This window comes from Oncorhynchus kisutch, linkage group LG18 (genome assembly GCF_002021735.2).
Source record: "Oncorhynchus kisutch isolate 150728-3 linkage group LG18, Okis_V2, whole genome shotgun sequence".
NCBI lineage: Eukaryota > Metazoa > Chordata > Actinopteri > Salmoniformes > Salmonidae > Oncorhynchus > Oncorhynchus kisutch.
Window position 1 is genome coordinate 10,999,621 of NC_034191.2, and position 17,500 is coordinate 11,017,120.

Sequence of the window (17,500 nt, forward strand, 5' to 3'; positions counted from 1 at the left end):
TTGTCCTGGGACTCTGTGGGGTTTGTTTGTGTTTGTGAACAGAGCCCCAGGACCAGCTTGCTTAAGGGACTCTTCCCTAGGTTCATGTTGGTGATGGCTTTGTTATGGAAGGTTTGGGAATCGCTTCCTTTTAGGTGGTTGTAGAATTTGACGGCTCTTTTCTGGATTTTGATAATTAGTGGGTATCGGCCTAATTCTGCTCTGCATGCATTTTTTGGTGTTCTACGTTGTACGCGAAGGATATTTTTGCAGGATTTGCATTTTGCATTTTGTAGAATTCTCAGTCTCAATTTGGTGTTTGTCCCATTTTGTGAAATCTTGGTTGGTGAGCCGACCCCAGACCTCACATCCATAAAGGGCAATGGGCTCTATGACTGATTCAAGTATTTTTAGCCAGATCCTAATTGGTATGTCTAATTTTATGTTGCTTTCGATGGCGTAGAAGGCCCTTCTTGCCTTGTCTCTCAGATCGTTTACAGCTTCTGTGGAAGTTACCTGTGGCGCTGATGTTTAGGCCAAGGTATGAATAGTTTTTTGTGTGCTCTTGGGCAACGGTGTCTAGATGGAATTTGTATTTGTGGTCCTGTGTCTCTCTGTACGGTCTGTCACTGTCAGAAGGACATTATTGTAATGTGTTCAAGGTGCAGAAGATATTCCACAGACCTCATGCAACTGACCCCCTTTGGTAAACCTCAGGAGATGGAGGGAGAGGTAGAGGGAGAGGTAGAGGGAGAGGGAGAGGGAGATGGAGAGATGGGGGAGAGGGACAGGGAGAGGGAGAGGGAGAGATGGGGAGAGGGACAGGGAGAGGTAGAGGGAGAGATGGGGAGAGGACAGGGAGAGGGAGAGATGGGGGAGAGGGACAGGGAGAGGGAGAGGGAGAGATGGGGGATAGGGCCAGGGAGAGGGACAGGGAGAGATGGGGGAGAGGAACAGGGAGAGGGAGAGATGGGGGGAGGGACAGGGAGAGGTAGAGATGGGGGAAGAGGGACAGGGCGAGAGGGAGAGATGGGGAGAGGGACAGGGAGAGGGAGAGAGGGTGAGGGAGAGATGGGGAGAGGGACAGGGAGAGGGAGAGAGGGTGAGGGAGAGGGAGGGGTAGAGGGAGAAGAAGAGGTAGAGGGAGAGGAAGAGGGAGAGGTAGAGATAGGGGGTGAGGGGAGAGATGGGGGAGAAGGAGAGGGAGAGGTAGAGGGAGGGAGAGGGTAGAGGGAGGGAGAGGGAGAGGGAGAGGGAGAGGGAGAGGGAGAGGGAGAGGGAGAGGTAGAGGTAGAGGAGAGGTAGAGGGAGAGGGAGAGGGAGAGGGAGAGGGAGAGGGAGAGGGAGAGGGAGAGGGAGGGAGAGGGAGAGGGAGAGGGAGAGGGAGAAGGAGAGAGAGGTAGAGGAGAGGTAGAGGGAGAGGGAGGTCAGGGAGAGGTAGAGGGAGGGAGAGGTAGAGGGAGAGATGGGGGAGAGGTAGAGGGGGAGAGGGGGATAAGAGGAGATAAGCGAGGATAAAGTAGTAGGTACAGGGGGGACAAAAAGTACTCTATTTTAGAGAGGTAATATCAACACATCACATAAATAACCTACCAATAACCTACTCTTCCAGGTGGAAATGATTGTGGCCTCTCGTTCTGTCTCTTATTTTTCTCTCTCCCTCTTTCCTCTCTGTTACGGTTTAGAGTGATGCCCTCTCCTGGAGCTGGTTGAATTACGATCCTGCGTGTCTATTCCATGAAAAACACTAGCGAGAAATGAAGAATTCCCCTGATCGTGTTGATGCTTCGCTCTGACAAGAACTACCCCCAGCAGATGGTCTGAACACACACTGACAGACAGACACAAACACAGAGCCAAGTCTCTGTGTCGCGCTCCAATGCAACGGAACGGCAATTATGCTCCTTGAAGTGGTCGGAAGAGTAATAATTAGGAGAGAAGCTATGCTGGGCACCAGAGTCTAACTCAGCCAGGCTGTGTCATACACTGGTAGCACTCCATTAAACACACACACACACACACACACACACACACACACACACACACACACACACACACACACACACACACACACACACACACACACACACACACACACGTAACTGAGCCAGGCTGTGTGGTAAAAGAATGGTCGGTCTCCATTTCAAACACATTACAGGTGAGAGAGGCGGGGGTAATGACATTTACAACTTGTTCTGACGGAGACAACAGGTCTCCTATGTCAACTCTTACCCTCTCGTAATCTCTTACCCTCGGCCTCCTCCCTCCCTCAGTCTCTCTACCCAATCTCATAATTTCCTTCCCAACACCTCTCCTCCTCTGTCTCCCGATCCATCTCCCCCTCTGTCTCCTGCCCCCCCCCCTCTGTCTCCTGTACCCTCAGCCCACTCTCCCCCTATCTTCTGCCCCCTCTTCCCCTCTGTCTCCTGCCCCCTCTCCCTCTCTGTCTCCTGTACCCTCTCCTCCTCTGTCACCTGTACCCTCTCCCCCTCTGTCTCCTGTACCCTCTCCCCCTCTGCCTCCCGCCCCTGTCCCCTCTCCCCCTCTGTCTCCTGCCCCCTCTCCAACTCTGTCTCCTGCCCCCTCTCCAACTCTGTCTCCTGCCCCCTCTCCAACTCTGTCTCCTGCCCCCTCTCCCCCCTCTGTCTCCTGCCCCCTCTCCAACTCTTTCTCCTGCCCCCACTCCCCCTCTGTCTCCTGCCCCCCTCTCCTCCTCTGTCACCTGTACCCTCTCCCCCTCTGTCTCCTGCCCCCTCTCCAACTCTGTCTCCTGCCCCCTCTCCCCTCTGTCTCCTACCCCCTCTCCAACTCTGTCTCCTGCCCCCTCCAACTCTGTCTCCTGCCCCCTCTCCCTCTCTGTCTCCTGCCCCCTCTCCCTCTCTGTCTCCTGCCCCCTCTCCAACTCTGTCTCCTGCCCCCTCTCCAACTCTTTCTCCTGCCCCCACTCCCCCTCTGTCTCCTGCCCCCTCTCCTCCTCTGTCACCTGTACCCTCTCCCCCTCTGTCTCCTGCCCCCTCTCCAACTCTGTCTCCTGCCCCCTCTCCCCCTCTGTCTCCTGCCCCTTCTCCAACTCTGTCTCCTTCCCCCTCTCCAACTCTGTCTCCTGCCCCCTCTCCCTCTCTGTCTCCTGCCCCCTCTCCCTCTATGTCTCCTGCCCCCTCTCCAACTCTGTCTCCTGCCCCCTCTCCCTCTCTGTCTCCTGCCCCCACTCCCCCTCTGTCTCCTGCCCCCTCTCCAACTCTGTCTCCTGCCCCCTCTCCAACTCTGTCTCCTGCCCCCTCTCCCTCTCTGTCTCCTGCCCCCTCTCCCTCTCTGTCTCCTGCCCCCTCTCCAACTCTGTCTCCTGTACCCTCTCCCTCTCTGTCTCCTGTCCCCACTCCCCCTCTGTCTCCTGCGCCCTCTCCAACTCTGTCTCCTGTACCCTCTCCCTCTCTGTCTCCTGTCCCCTCTCCCCCTCTGTCTCCTGTCCCCTCTCCCCCTCTGTCTCCTGCCCCCACTCCCCCTCTGTCTCCTGCCCCCTCTCCAACTCTGTCTCCTGCCCCCACTCCCCCTCTGTCTCCTGCCCCCACTCCCCCTCTGTCTCCTGCCCCCTCTCCAACTCTGTCTCCTGCCCCCACTCCCCCTCTGTCTCCTGCCCCCACTCCCCCTCTGTCTCCTGTACCCTCTCCCCCTCTGCCTCCCGCCCCTGTCCCCTCTCCCCCTCTGTCTCCTGCCCCGTCTCCAACTCTGTCTCCTGCCCCCACTCCCCCTCGGTCTTCTGCCCCCTCTCTCCCTCTGTCTCCTATTCCCTCTCCCCCGGATGTATCCTCAGCGTTCCCTTCCCCTCTGTACTGCATTCCCATGAAAAGCTTGCCTCACTTAGACTTTTCCTATCAGCAGGAAGTTGATTAGCAGAGTAATAAAACCTCAGTCAGACACATGTGTTTCTTATTGCAGAGGACCAGGAGACCAGAGGACCAGAGTACCAGAGTGCAAGGGGACCAGAGTACCAGAGTACCAGAGTACCAGAGTACTAGAGTACCAGAGTACCAGAGTGCAAGGGGACCAGAGTACCAGAGGACCAGAGTACCGGAGTACCAGAGTACTAGAGTACCAGAGGACTAGAGTGTAAGGGGACCAGAGTACCAGAGTACCAGAGTACCAGAGTACCAGAGGACCAGAGTACTAGAGTACCAGAGTACCAGAGGACTAGAGTACCAGAGGACCAGAGTACCAGAGGACTAGAGTGTAATGGGACCAGAGGACCAGAGTACCAGAGGACTAGAGTGTAAGGGGACCAGAGGACCAGAGTACCAGAGGACCAGAGTACCAGAGGACCAGAGTACCAGAGGACCAGAGTACCAGACGACTAGAGTGCAAGGGGACCAGAGTACTAGAGTACCAGAGTACCAGAGGACTAGAGTACCAGAGGACCAGAGTACCAGAGGACTAGAGTGTAATGGGACCAGAGGACCAGAGTACCAGAGGACTAGAGTGTAAGGGGACCAGAGGACCAGAGTACCAGAGGACCAGAGTACCAGAGGACCAGAGTACCAGAGGACCAGAGTACCAGACGACTAGAGTGCAAGGGGACCAGAGTACTAGAGTACCAGAGTACCAGAGGACCAGAGGACCAGAGTACCAGAGGACCAGAGTACCAGAGTACCAGAGGACCAGAGTACCAGACGACTAGAGTGCAAGGGGACCAGAGTACTAGAGTACCAGAGTACCAGAGGACCAGAGGACCAGAGGACCAGAGTACCAGAGGACCAGAGTACCAGAGTACCAGAGGACCAGAGGACTAGAGGACTAGAGGACCAGAGGACCAGAGTACCAGAGGACCAGAGGACCAGAGGACTAGAGTACCAGAGGACCAGAATACTAGAGTACCAGAGTACCAGAGTACAAGAGTGCAAGGGGACCAGAGTACCAGAGGACCAGAATACCAGAGGACTAGAGGACCAGAGTACCAGACGACTAGAGTGCAAGGGGACCAGAGTACTAGAGTACCAGAGTACCAGAGTACCAGACGACTAGAGTGCAAGGGGACCAGAGTACTAGAGTACCAGAGTACCAGAGGACCAGAGTACCAGAGTACCAGAGGACCAGAGGACTAGAGGACTAGAGGACCAGAGGACCAGAGTACCAGAGGACCAGAGGACCAGAGGACTAGAGTACCAGAGGACCAGAGGACCAGAAGACCAGAGGACCAGAGTACAAGAGTGCAAGGGGACCAGAGTACCAGAGGACCAGAATACCAGAGGACTAGAGGACCAGAGTACCAGACGACTAGAGTGCAAGGGGACCAGAGTACTAGAGTACCAGAGTACCAGAGGACCAGAGTACCAGAGTACCAGAGGACCAGAGGACTAGAGGACTAGAGGACCAGAGGACCAGAGTACCAGAGGACCAGAGGACCAGAGGACTAGAGTACCAGAGGACCAGAGTACCAGAGGACCAGAGTACCAGAGGACCAGAGTACTAGAGTACTAGAGTACCAGAGTACCAGAGGACCAGAGTACCAGACGACTAGAGTACTAGAGGACCAGAGTACCAGAGGACCAGAGTACCAGAGGACTAGAGTGTAAGGGGACCAGAGGACCATGGTGAATGGCTCTAACTGCTGAGCCATGCTGGAAGAGGCCCAGAGTGTGCCCCATGTTGTTTATAGGGTCCACAGTGGTTGAGTTAAGAATGCTCAGATCTGTTCCAAATGTGGACTGGAACTGCTGGGTTCTTTACAAGCAGGTAAAACACAGAACCAACCAGACTGGGGCATCAGCATGATATCCAGAGAAGTTTCTTAGTATTGTGGTGTTTGTCTGATGTACAGTTGAAGTCACCTTAGCCAAATACATTTAAACTCTTTTTTTTTTTTTTTTTTTTTTTTACAATTCCTGACATTTAATCCTAGTAAAAATTCCCTGTCTTGAGGTCAGTTAGGATCACCACTTTATTATAAGACTGTGAAATGTCAGAATAATAGTAGAGAGAATTATTTATTTCAGCTTTTATTTCTTTCATCACATTCCGGGTGGGACAGAGGTTTAAATACACTCAATTAGTATTTGGTAGCATTGCCTTTAAATTGTTCAACTTGGGTCAAAAGTTTCAGGTAGCCTTCCATAAGCTTCCCACAATAAGTTGGGTGAATCTGGGCCCATTCCTCCTGACAGAGCTGGTGTAACTGAGTCAGGTTTGTAGGCCTCCTTGCTCACACACGCATTTTCAGTTCTGCCCACAACATTTTATATGGGATTGAGGTCAGGGCTTTGTGATGGCCACTCCAATACCTTGACTTTGTTGTCTGTAAGCCATTTTGCCACAACTTTGGAAGTATGCTTGGGGTCATTGTCCATTTGGAAGACCCATTTGCACTCAAGATCCAAGATGTCTTGAGAAGTTGCTTAAATATATTCACATAATTGTCCTGCCTCATGATGCCATCTATTTTCTGTAGTGCACCAGTCCCTCCTGCAGCAAAGCACCTCCACAACATGATGCTGCCACCCCCATGCTTCACGGTTGGGATGGTGTTCTTCGGCTTGCAGGCGCTCCCCCTTTTTCCTCCAAACATAACGATGGTCACTATGGCCAAACAGTTGAATTGTTGTTTCAGCAGACCAGAGGACATTTCTCCAAAAGTGCGATCTTTGTCCCCATGTGCAGTTGCAAACCGTAGTCTGGCTTTTTTATAGGGGTTTTGGAGCAGTGGAAGAAACCTTGCTGAGCGGCCTTCCAGGTTATGTCGATATAGGACTCATTTTACTGTGGATATAGATACTTTTGTACCTGTTTCCTCCAGCATCTTCACAAAGGCCTTTGCTGTTGTTCTGGGGTTTATTTGCACTTTTCACACCAAAGTATGTGAAGGGTTAACACCTTTAGCTAGCTCTCACTAATTTGTCTCTAAATGATATATTTTTTTTAACAAATCCTTTATCTGATCTGTTTTTGTTTTCCTCCACTTTACGGTTTGTTTGCTGTCTAAGTTTGGTGAGGGTTTCATTTTTCGTCCCACTTGTTGTTGCTAGTCAACAGTCAGTGGACACCCCCATGACACCCCCATGACACCCCCGTGGACACCCTCATCTTTCAGAACCCCTCCTAAAACGTCCACCTGTTTCGATTTGGTCGATGGTCAGTGAGTTTTTGTTCTTTCTCCTTTCTGTTTGAGCGAAATGTTTTGGTTTCTTGCTGGGGAACGTAACATGCCCAATGTTTAATAAACTTCATATGGATGTCATAGGGCGGCAGGGTAGCCTAGTGGTTAGAGCGTTGGACTAGTAACCGAAAGGTTGCAAGTTCGAATCCCCGAGCTGACAAGGTACAAATCTGTCGTTCTGCCCCTGAACAGGCAGTTAACCCACTGTTCCTAGGCCGTCATTGAAAATAAGAATTTGTTCTTAACTGACTTGCCTAGTAAAATAAATAGTCGGCTTGTCTCTGTACAGTCAAAACACCGTATTAAACAATGGCCCCGCCCCCTTTTAAAATAACGGTTCTTTCCCATTTAAACAATGACCCCGCCCTCTTTTACAATAACGGTTCTTTCCCATTTAAACAATGAGCCCGCCCCCTTTTAAAATAACAGTTCTTTCCCCTTTAAACAATGGCCCCGCCCCCTTTTAAAATAATGGTTCTTTCCCCTTTAAACAATGGCCCCGCCCCCTTTTAAAATAATGGTTCTTTCCCCTTTAAACAATGGCCCCGCCCCCTTTTAAAATAATGGTTATTTCCCCTTTAAACAATGGCCCCGCCCCCTTTTAAAATAATGGTTCTTTCCCCTTTAAACAATGGCCCCGCCCCCTTTTAAAATAATGGTTCTTTCCCCTTTAAACAATGGCCCCGCCCCCTTTTAAAATAATTGTTCTTTCCCCTTTAAACAATGGCCCCGCCCCCTGTTAAAATAATGGTTCTTTCCCCTTTAAACAATGGCCCCGCCCCCTTTTGAAGGAAAGCAAAATGACAGCTGTATTTTCTTCTGTTGTCTAATTTGTTCCTACTGACCACTTAGCATGTCTCGTAATGAGGGGGTATATGAGAGATGACACACACTACACATCTTGCTAATGACAGAGTGGCTGGGTATATGAGAGATGACACACACTACACATCTTGCTAATGACAGAGTGGCTGGGTATATGAGAGATGACACACACTACACATCTTGCTAATGACAGAGTGGCTGGGTATATGAGAGATGACACACACTACACATCTTGCTAATGACAGAGTGGCTGGGTATATGAGAGATGACACACACTACACATCTTGCTAATGACAGAGTGGCTGGGTATATGAGAGATGACACACACTACACATCTTGCTAATGACAGAGTGGCTGGGTATATGAGAGATGACACACACTACACATCTTGCTAATGACAGAGTGGCTGGGTATATGAGAGATGACACACACTACACATCTTGCTAATGACAGAGTGGCTGGGTATATGAGAGATGACACACACTACACATCTTGCTAATGACAGAGTGGCTGGGTATATGAGAGATGACACACACTACACATCTTGCTAATGACAGAGTGGCTGGGTATATGAGAGATGACACACACTACACATCTTGCTAATGACAGAGTGGCTGGGTATATGAGAGATGACACACACTACACATCTTGCTAATGACAGAGTGGCTGGGTATATGAGAGATGACACACACTACACATCTTGCTAATGACAGAGTGGCTGGGTATATGAGAGATGACACACACTACACATCTTGCTAATGACAGAGTGGCTGGGTATATGAGAGATGACACACACTACACATCTTGCTAATGACAGAGTGGCTGGGTATATGAGAGATGACACACACTACACATCTTGCTAATGACAGAGTGGCTGGGTATATGAGAGATGACACACACTACACATCTTGCTAATGACAGAGTGGCTGGGTATATGAGAGATGACACACACTACACATCTTGCTAATGACAGAGTGGCTGGGTATATGAGAGATGACACACACTACACATCTTGCTAATGACAGAGTGGCTGTTGCTTACACAAGTGGCCCTTTAAAGAGCTGTGGAAGTAAACAAAAGGGAGGAAATGTTGTTCTGAGCTTTTGTTGAACTTTGAACCTCTTTTACGCCGGCACTCTGGTTCTCAGGCTCCGTAGTCAATGAGGTCATTTCTTCTATCTGGAGGGAATAGAGTACGTATACACGCGAACACACACGCACCGTACCTTTCTGTGTGGAGTGGGCTGTTGGGTCATGGAGAAGCTGTGAGCTCCTTTTAGCTGGGTCCCCTCCCACAGTCTCCCCAACCTCCGCACACTGTCATCCAGAGAGGAGAGAGGAGCGCTGTGCTGACTCTGTGAGGACAGGGAGAAAAGGAGATTTCATCCAATAGAGACATCACCTGTGTGTGTGTGTGTGTGTGTGTGTGTGTGTGTGTGTGTGTGTGTGTGTGTGTGTGTGTGTGTGTGTGTGTGTGTGTGTGTGTGTGTGTGTGTGTGTGTGAGTGAGTGAGTGTGCGTGTTTTGTTGTGTTATAGAGCACACACCTGTAGGTGAAGCAGCATGATGTTGATCCAGAGGTGTGGCTGGAGGCTGGTGAGGGTGAAACAGGACTTGGTATAGAGACAGTAACGTCCCTTCAGAGGGCACGAGAACGACAGCTTCGCCACACTTCCCTGGCTCGAGTCTAAAACCCACAGAGGTGCATGCACACACACACACACACAAACTAGTAAGACAATTCTATTGAGTGTTTTTGATCAGTTTCAGTCTTTTCTAAACCTTACTCACTCTACAACGTGTCCAGTCATCTCCTTTCCTGCCCTCCCTGTGACTCTGACGATGGCGGGTTAAAGCCTGTAGAATTAAACTGTAGGTCTGTACCACCGTTACCCTTGACACACATGGCCTTACATTACATTCCATTACTCAGCACTGCCCAAAGCTCAGGGAGAAACTCAAACTCTTTATATACCCACTAAACTCTATGCAATGAGAGAGTGTACATGTGTTTCAGTGGGTGTGTTTGCAGTTAGAGCTGTGATTGTGCTGTCTGCTTGGTGTGTGTGTGTGTGTGTGTGTGTGTGTGTGTGTGTGTGTGTGTGTGTGTGTGTGTGTGTGTGTGTGTGTGTGTGTGTGTGTGTGTGTGCTGTTGTACGTATGCTGTCTGATCCATGGGTGTGACTCCTGGCTGTCTCCTCCTTGGCCCTGGTGTTACAGAAGGTAACCGTAGGGACTATCACAACATCCCATCCTGTCACTATCTATCATCACCTCTACTTTCACGACCCATTTCCCTGTGAGTGTGTGTGTGTGTGTGTGTGTGCATGTGCGTGTGTGAGTGTGTATGTGTGCATGTGTGAGAGTGTGTGTGTGTGTGTGTGTGTGTGTGTGTGTGTGTGTGTGTGTGTGTGTGTGTGTGTGTGTGTGTGTGTGTGTGTGTGTATGTGTGTGAAAGACAGAAAGTGTGTGTCTGCTGTCTCTCTGTTTCTCTATGTAATGTTTATAGTGATGTAGTCAGATGAAAAAGACCAGCAGGGATTCTCTACTGAACTGTCTGGGGTGGAGCTCAGAGAGTGCTTCTAACATATCAAAGACCTTCTGCTTCCACTCTGCTCTGGTGTCTTGGTTACCAACGATGTGATGTTAGAAGAATTAAAACTCCAAACTGGGAGAGACAGGGAGGGACAGGGAGGGACAGGGAGAGACAGGGACTGTTAACCCAGGGAGAGACAGGGAGAGACAGCGACTGTTAACCCAGGGAGAGACAGGGAGAGACAGGGACTGTTAACCCAGGGAGAGACAGGGAGAGACAGGGAGAGACAGGGACTGTTAACCCAGGGAGAGACAGGGAGAGACAGGGAGAGACAGCGACTGTTAACCCAGGGAGAGACAGGGAGAGACAGGGAGAGACAGTGACTGTTAACCCAGGGAGAGACAGGGAGAGACAGCGACTGTTAACCCAGGGAGAGACAGGGAGAGACAGCGACTGTTAACCCAGGGAGAGACAGGGACTGTTAACCCTGGGAGAGACAGGGACTGTTAACCCAGAGAGAGACAGCGACTGTTAACCCAGGGAGAGACAGGGACTGTTAACCCTGGGAGAGACAGGGACTGTTAACCCAGAGAGAGACAGCGACTGTTAACCCAGGGAGAGACAACGACTGTTAATCCAGGAAGAGACAGGGACTGTTAACCCTGGGATAGACAGGGACTGTTAACCCTGGGAGAGACAGGGACTGTTAACCCTGGGAGAGACAGGGACTGTTAACCCAGGGCTCTACAGGGAGAGACAGGGACTGTTAACCCAGGGAGAGACAGGGACTGTTAACCCAGGGAGAGACAGGGACTGTTAACCCAGGGCTCAACAGGGAGAGACAGGGACTGTTAACTCAGGGAGAGACAGGGACTGTTAACCCAGGGAGAGACAGGAAGAAGAGAGGGTCTAGCTGGGTCTCACTCTGGCCTACTTTACAGATGGAGGGGGTAGATTGGACCGGGGTAGATTGGACTGGGGTAGATTGGACTGGGGTAGATTGGACTGGGGTAGATTGGACTGGGGTAGAATGGACTGGGGTAGATTGGACTGGGGTAGAATGGACTGGGGTAGAATGGACTGGGGTAGAATGGACTGGGGTAGATTGGACTGGGGTAGATGGACTGGGGTAGAATGGACTGGGGTAGAATGGACTGGGGTAGATTGGACTGGGGTAGAATGGACTGGGGTAGATTGGACTGGGGTAGATTGGACTGGGAGTAGAATGGACTGGGGTAGATTGGACTGGGAGTAGAATGGACTGGGGTAGATTGGACTGGGGTAGAATGGACTGTGGTAGATTGGACTGGGGTAGAATGGACTGGGGTATAATGGATTGGGGTAGATTGGACTGGGGTAGAATGGAGAGGGGTAGATTGGACTGGGGTAGAATGGAGAGGGGTAGATTGGACTGGGGTAGAATGGACTGGGGTAGATTGGACTGGGGTAGATTGGACTGTGGTAGATTGGACTGGGGTAGAATGGACTGGGGTAGATTGGACTGGGGTAGAATGGATTGGGGTAGATTGGACTGGGGTAGAATGGAGAGGGGTAGATTGGACTGGGGTAGAATGGATTGGGGTAGATTGGACTGGGGTAGAATGGAGAGGGGTAGATTGGACTGGGGTAGAATGGAGAGGGGTAGATTGGAGAGGGGTATGGGGTGTAGGGTGTTTTATTTGGGGCTGCTGACCCTAAGTCTGTACCCCCAGAAGGAGAGGGGTAGAGTGGAGAGGGGTAGAGTGGAGAGGGATATGGGGTGTAGGGTGTTTTATTTGGGGCTGCTGACCCTGAGTCTGTTTGAACCCCCAACCCTCATCCTTTTCTGGTCAGACTGGACTCTGTATAAGTCATAATTAAATAGTACAACATTACATACATACAGCAGCCCGGCCGGCCACAACATTTACTGCAGACCTGCACATTCATTCATTTCATTCATTTCATTAATTCATTCATTTCATTCATTCATTTCATTCATTCATTTCATTCATTCATTCATTCATTTCATTCATTCATTCATTAATTTCATTCATTCATTCATTCATTTCATTCATTCATTCATTCATTTCATTCATTAATTTCATTCATTCATTCATTCATTTCATTCATTCATTCATTCATTCATTTCATTCATTCATTTCATTCATTCATTCATTCATTCATTCATTTCATTCATTCATTTCATTCATTCATTCATTCATTTAATTCATTAATTCATTCATTTCATTCATTCATTCATTCATTCATTCATTCATTCATTCATGGCTGCTCCTTTTTTTAATTTTTCGGCTTTTAGTTTTATTTTTCAACATCACCTTCTGGTGACGACTGAAATACATTGATTCATTGGTGTCTCTGTTACTACAGGCATGTCTGAGCTCTGTAGGGGAGATGGAGGGGGCGAGAGAAGGTGTGTGAGTGTGTAGGTGGGGTGTGTGGGGGGGGGGGGATTACACAATGTGTGTGTGTATGTGTTTAGGGTGTGGGTCGGGGTCAGGGTTCAGCATGAATTATTTCCCTTCCACTGCCCTTGTCAAAACACAGACCTCCTCTAGGAGACACTAATCACACCTTAAGCCCCCTCACACTCCGCTGGGAAACAGAATGTGTGTGTTGACTCCTTGAGTAACCACATCCTGTACAGCTGAGTTGGCACAGATTGCTTTACACTGTCTCTGTGTACTGTATTGTACCGTGTGTGTGTGTCTGTGTGTGTGTGTGTGTGTGTGTGTGTGTGTGTGTGTGTGTGTGTGTGTGTGTGTGTACGTGTGTACTGTACTGCTCAGTGTTACATAACGATCGAACCCATTACCATCATGATCACTGATCAGATCATGTGTGTGAACATCATGATAATGTGTGTGAACATCATGATAATGTGTGTGAATCATGATAATGTGTGTGAATCATGATAATGTGTGTGAACATCATGATGTACTGTACCGATCAGATAATGTGTGTGAACATGATGTACTGTACCGATCAGATAATGTGTGTGAACATCATGATAATGTGTGTGAACATCATGATGTACTGTACCCGATCAGATAATGTGTGTGAACATGATGTACTGTACCGATCAGATAATGTGTGTGAACATCATGATAATGTGTGTGAACATCATGATAATGTGTGTGAACATCATGATGTACTGTACCCGATCAGATAATGTGTGTGAACATGATGTACTGTACCGATCAGATAATGTGTGTGAACATCATGATAATGTGTGTGAACATCATGATGTACTGTACCCGATCAGATAATGTGTGTGAACATGATGTACTGTACCGATCAGATAATGTGTGTGAACATCATGATAATGTGTGTGAACATCATGATAATGTGTGTGAACATCATGATAATGTGTGTGAACATCATGATGTACTGTACCCGATCAGATAATGTGTGTGAACATGATGTACTGTACCGATCAGATAATGTGTGTGAACATCATGATAATGTGTGTGAACATCATGATAATGTGTGTGAACATCATGATAATGTGTGTGAACATCATGATGTACTGTACCCGATCAGATAATGTGTGTGAACATGATGTACTGTACCGATCAGATAATGTGTGTGAACATCATGATAATGTGTACTGTACCCGATCAGACTTTTCATTTAGAGACAAATCCTGAAATAAAAACACATTACCGGCGCTCCTTCTTTCAGACGTAAAGGGAACTGCCAAAATAAAGGAAACTCTTGAGTAAATGAGGGGCACGAAGAACATTGAAAACAGGTGCTACTGTCACTCCATCTCAAACCAATTGAACACTTATGGGAGATTCTGAAGCGGCGCCCGAGACAGCGTTTTCCACCACCATCGACAAAACATGGAAGGATGGGGCCGGCAGGGTAGCCTAGTGGTTAGAGCGTTGGGATAGTGAACCGAAAAGTTGCAAGTTCAAATCCCCGAGCTGACAAGGTACAAATATGTTGCTCTGCCCCTGAAAAACACAGTTAACCCACTGTTCCTAGGCTGTCATTGAAAATAAGAATTTATTCTTAACTGACTTGCCTAGTTAAATAATGGTTAAATAAAGGTTAAATAATGGTTAAATAAATACAATTTAAAAGGATGGTGTCGTATCCCTCCAAAATAGTAGAATCCATAACAAGGCACACTGAAGTTTCTCTGTCAGCCCTCTGTCCTATTAAGACATATGGGCTCTAATATCGTCAAACACATTCTTGTTTGCCATTTTGACATGTTAAAGACGATGCTCAACTATTTTCAAATCCCAATTGGGAGGATTAGTAATTCACCTGTCTTATATGAGCTTGCAATGAGCTACGCTGCAAGTGGGAGGATTAGTAATTCACCTGTCTTGCAATGAGCTACGCTGCAAGTGGGAGGGGAGGAGTGGCCATATCTGAGGTCCTTATAAACATATACGCCAAAGTGCACATTTCAGTATGCGCTGTTGGTGTTATTGAAATCACAGAAGACGTGAGAAGTAAAAGCAGAACGTTTGTTAGTTATGATGCTATTCTAAAGCAGAACTTACAAACGTTTGTGTGAGATGTGTTGTAGCATTTGGAGGGGCGTGGCCACCAAGAGCAGGTGACCATGGTCTGCGCATTAATTAAGTGACACTCCCGTACTAATTAGGGGGAGAAGAGTTTCTGCTCTAGTCCAGTTCTTTAACAGGATTCTATAGATGTTGGTATCGTACAGATTATAGTATCTAAAGTGTTATTGTAGAGTTGTTAACTTCGCTAAGTGTTTATTGGCTTTGTGCTATCTATTACTACAAGTGTTTCCTGTCACCTGGTCTCTGCCAGGGTATATATGTTCAGGTGTGGATCTTTATGGAAGTTGAAGATGGCTGCCTGGCTCTGCAGGGGTTAGCGAGGGTTGTTCTGAGCCCTAAAGGCTAGTCAGACTGTCCAGCACCTTATTGGATGATTTGAATACTTTGTAAATATTTGCACCTGCTCCAAAAAAACTAAAATAAAAACGATGCACTGGATCTTCTACTTCCTGCCTCTCCCTGCTCACCAATACCAGCCAGACAGCTCCAACCATCTCTGCTTCCTGCCTCTCCTAGCTCACCAACATCAGCCAGACAGCTACAACCATCTCTACTTCCTGCCTTTCCTAGCTCACCAACATCAGCCAGACAGCTCCAACCATCTCTGCTTCCTGCCTCTCCTAGCTCACCAACATCAGCCAGACAGCTCCAACCATCTCTGCTTCCTGCCTCTCCCTGCTCACCAACATCAGCCAGACAGCTCCAACCATCTCTGCTTCCTGCCTCTCCTAGCTCACCAACACCAGCCAGACAGCTCCAACCATCTCTACTTCCTGCCTCTCCTAGCTCACCAACATCAGCCAGACAGCTCCAACCATCTCTGCTTCCTGCCTCTCCTAGCTCACCAACATCAGCCAGACAGCTCCAACCATCTCTGCTTCCTGCCTCTCCCTGCTCACCAACACCAGCCAGACAGCTACAAACATGCAAGGCAAGTAAGAGGCCTACCATCCACCCACAATTTGGGAGGGTAATGGGCTGATAACGGCAGGGTGATGAGCTGGTAATGGCAGTCTAATGAGCTAGTAATGGCAGGGTATTGAGCAGGTAATTGGTAGGTAATGAACTGGTAATGGGAGGGTAATGAGCTGGCAATGCAAGGGTAATTGCCGGGGGAATAAACCGGTAATAACAGGTTAATGAGCTGTTAATAGCAGGGTAATGAGCTGGTAATGGAAGGTTAAGGAACTGTTAATGACAGGGTAATAAGGTGGTAATGGGAGGGTAATGAGCTGGTAATGGAAGGGTAATGAGCTGGTAATGCTATTCATTAATTACACAGGGGCCCCTCAGGGGTGCGTGCTTAGTCCCCTCCTGTACTCCCTGTTCACTCATGACTGCATGGCCAGGCACAACTCCAACACCATCATTAAGTTTGCCGATGACAAAACAGTGGTAGGCCTTGTCACCGACAATGATGAGAGGAGAGGAGGGAGGAGGTCAGAGACCTGACCATGTGGTATAAGTACAACAGCCTCTCCCATTATCAAGACAAAGGAGATCACTGTGGACTACAGGAAAAAGAGGACTGAGCACGCCCCCATTCTCATCGACGGGGCTGCAGTGGAGCAGGTTGAGAACTTCAAGTTCCTTGGTGTCCACATCACTAACAAACTATCATGGTCCAAACACATTAAGACAGTCGTGAAGAGGACACGACAAAGCCTATTCCCCCTCAGGAGACTGGAAAGATTTGGCATGGGTCCTCAGATCCTCAAAAGTTTCTACAGCTGCACCATCGAGAGAATCCGGACTGGTTGCATCACTGCCTGGTATGGAAACTACTAGGCCTCCGACTGCAAGTCACTACAGAGGGTAGTGAGAACGGCCCAGTACATCACCGGGGCCAAGCTTCCTGCCATCCGGGACCTCTATACCAGGCGGTGTCAGAGGAAGGCCCTAAAAAATGTAAAAGACTCCAGCCACCCGAGTCATAGACTGTTCTCTCTGCTACCGCACGGCAAGCGGGACCGGAGCACCAAGTCTAGGTCCATAAGACTCCTGAACAGTTAATTAAATGTTTAAAAAAATGTACTTATCTATTTTTTACTCAACTTCTTAAAGTAATATTAGTTTAAAAAGGGCTTTCACTGTAAGTATTGTATTCGGAGAATGTAACATTTTGATTTGATTTGATTAATAGCAGGGTACCTTCTATGACACAGTGCTCTGGTATGGGGATCTGTTGAACCATCTCAGAACAGAACTCTTTGATCTTCTCCATGTTGTCCCTCAGGTGGCTGTACAGCTTGTCCTCTTTCCACTCTCCTATTCCTCCTCCTCTCCCTCCTTCCCCCTCTCCCTGTCCATCCCTCTGTTCCTCACGGGGCATGGCGGGAGGGGTGGAGGGAGACAGGGAGTTCTCATTGGTTAGTTTCCTCTCAGTGGGAGAGGTATCTAAGGCTTCTGTTTGCTGATTGGGTGGGGATTCTGAGAGGAATGCGTCAGATGTTAGCTCCACCCCTTC

At 48.8% G+C, this 17,500-nt stretch overlaps 1 protein-coding gene across 1 annotated transcript in view; it reads right to left on the reverse strand.

Annotated features, from left to right (window-relative positions):
• The window catches only part of LOC109909615 (ventricular zone-expressed PH domain-containing protein-like), a 231,597-nt gene that overhangs the window by 68,197 nt on the left and 145,900 nt on the right, over positions 1 to 17,500 (reverse strand). The window contains 3 exon segments of the mRNA XM_031795382.1: positions 9,175 to 9,303; positions 9,495 to 9,634; positions 17,185 to 17,500. The exon segment at positions 17,185 to 17,500 is cut by the window's right edge and continues 67 nt beyond it. Coding sequence (XP_031651242.1) covers positions 9,175 to 9,303; positions 9,495 to 9,634; positions 17,185 to 17,500 — 585 coding nt within the window.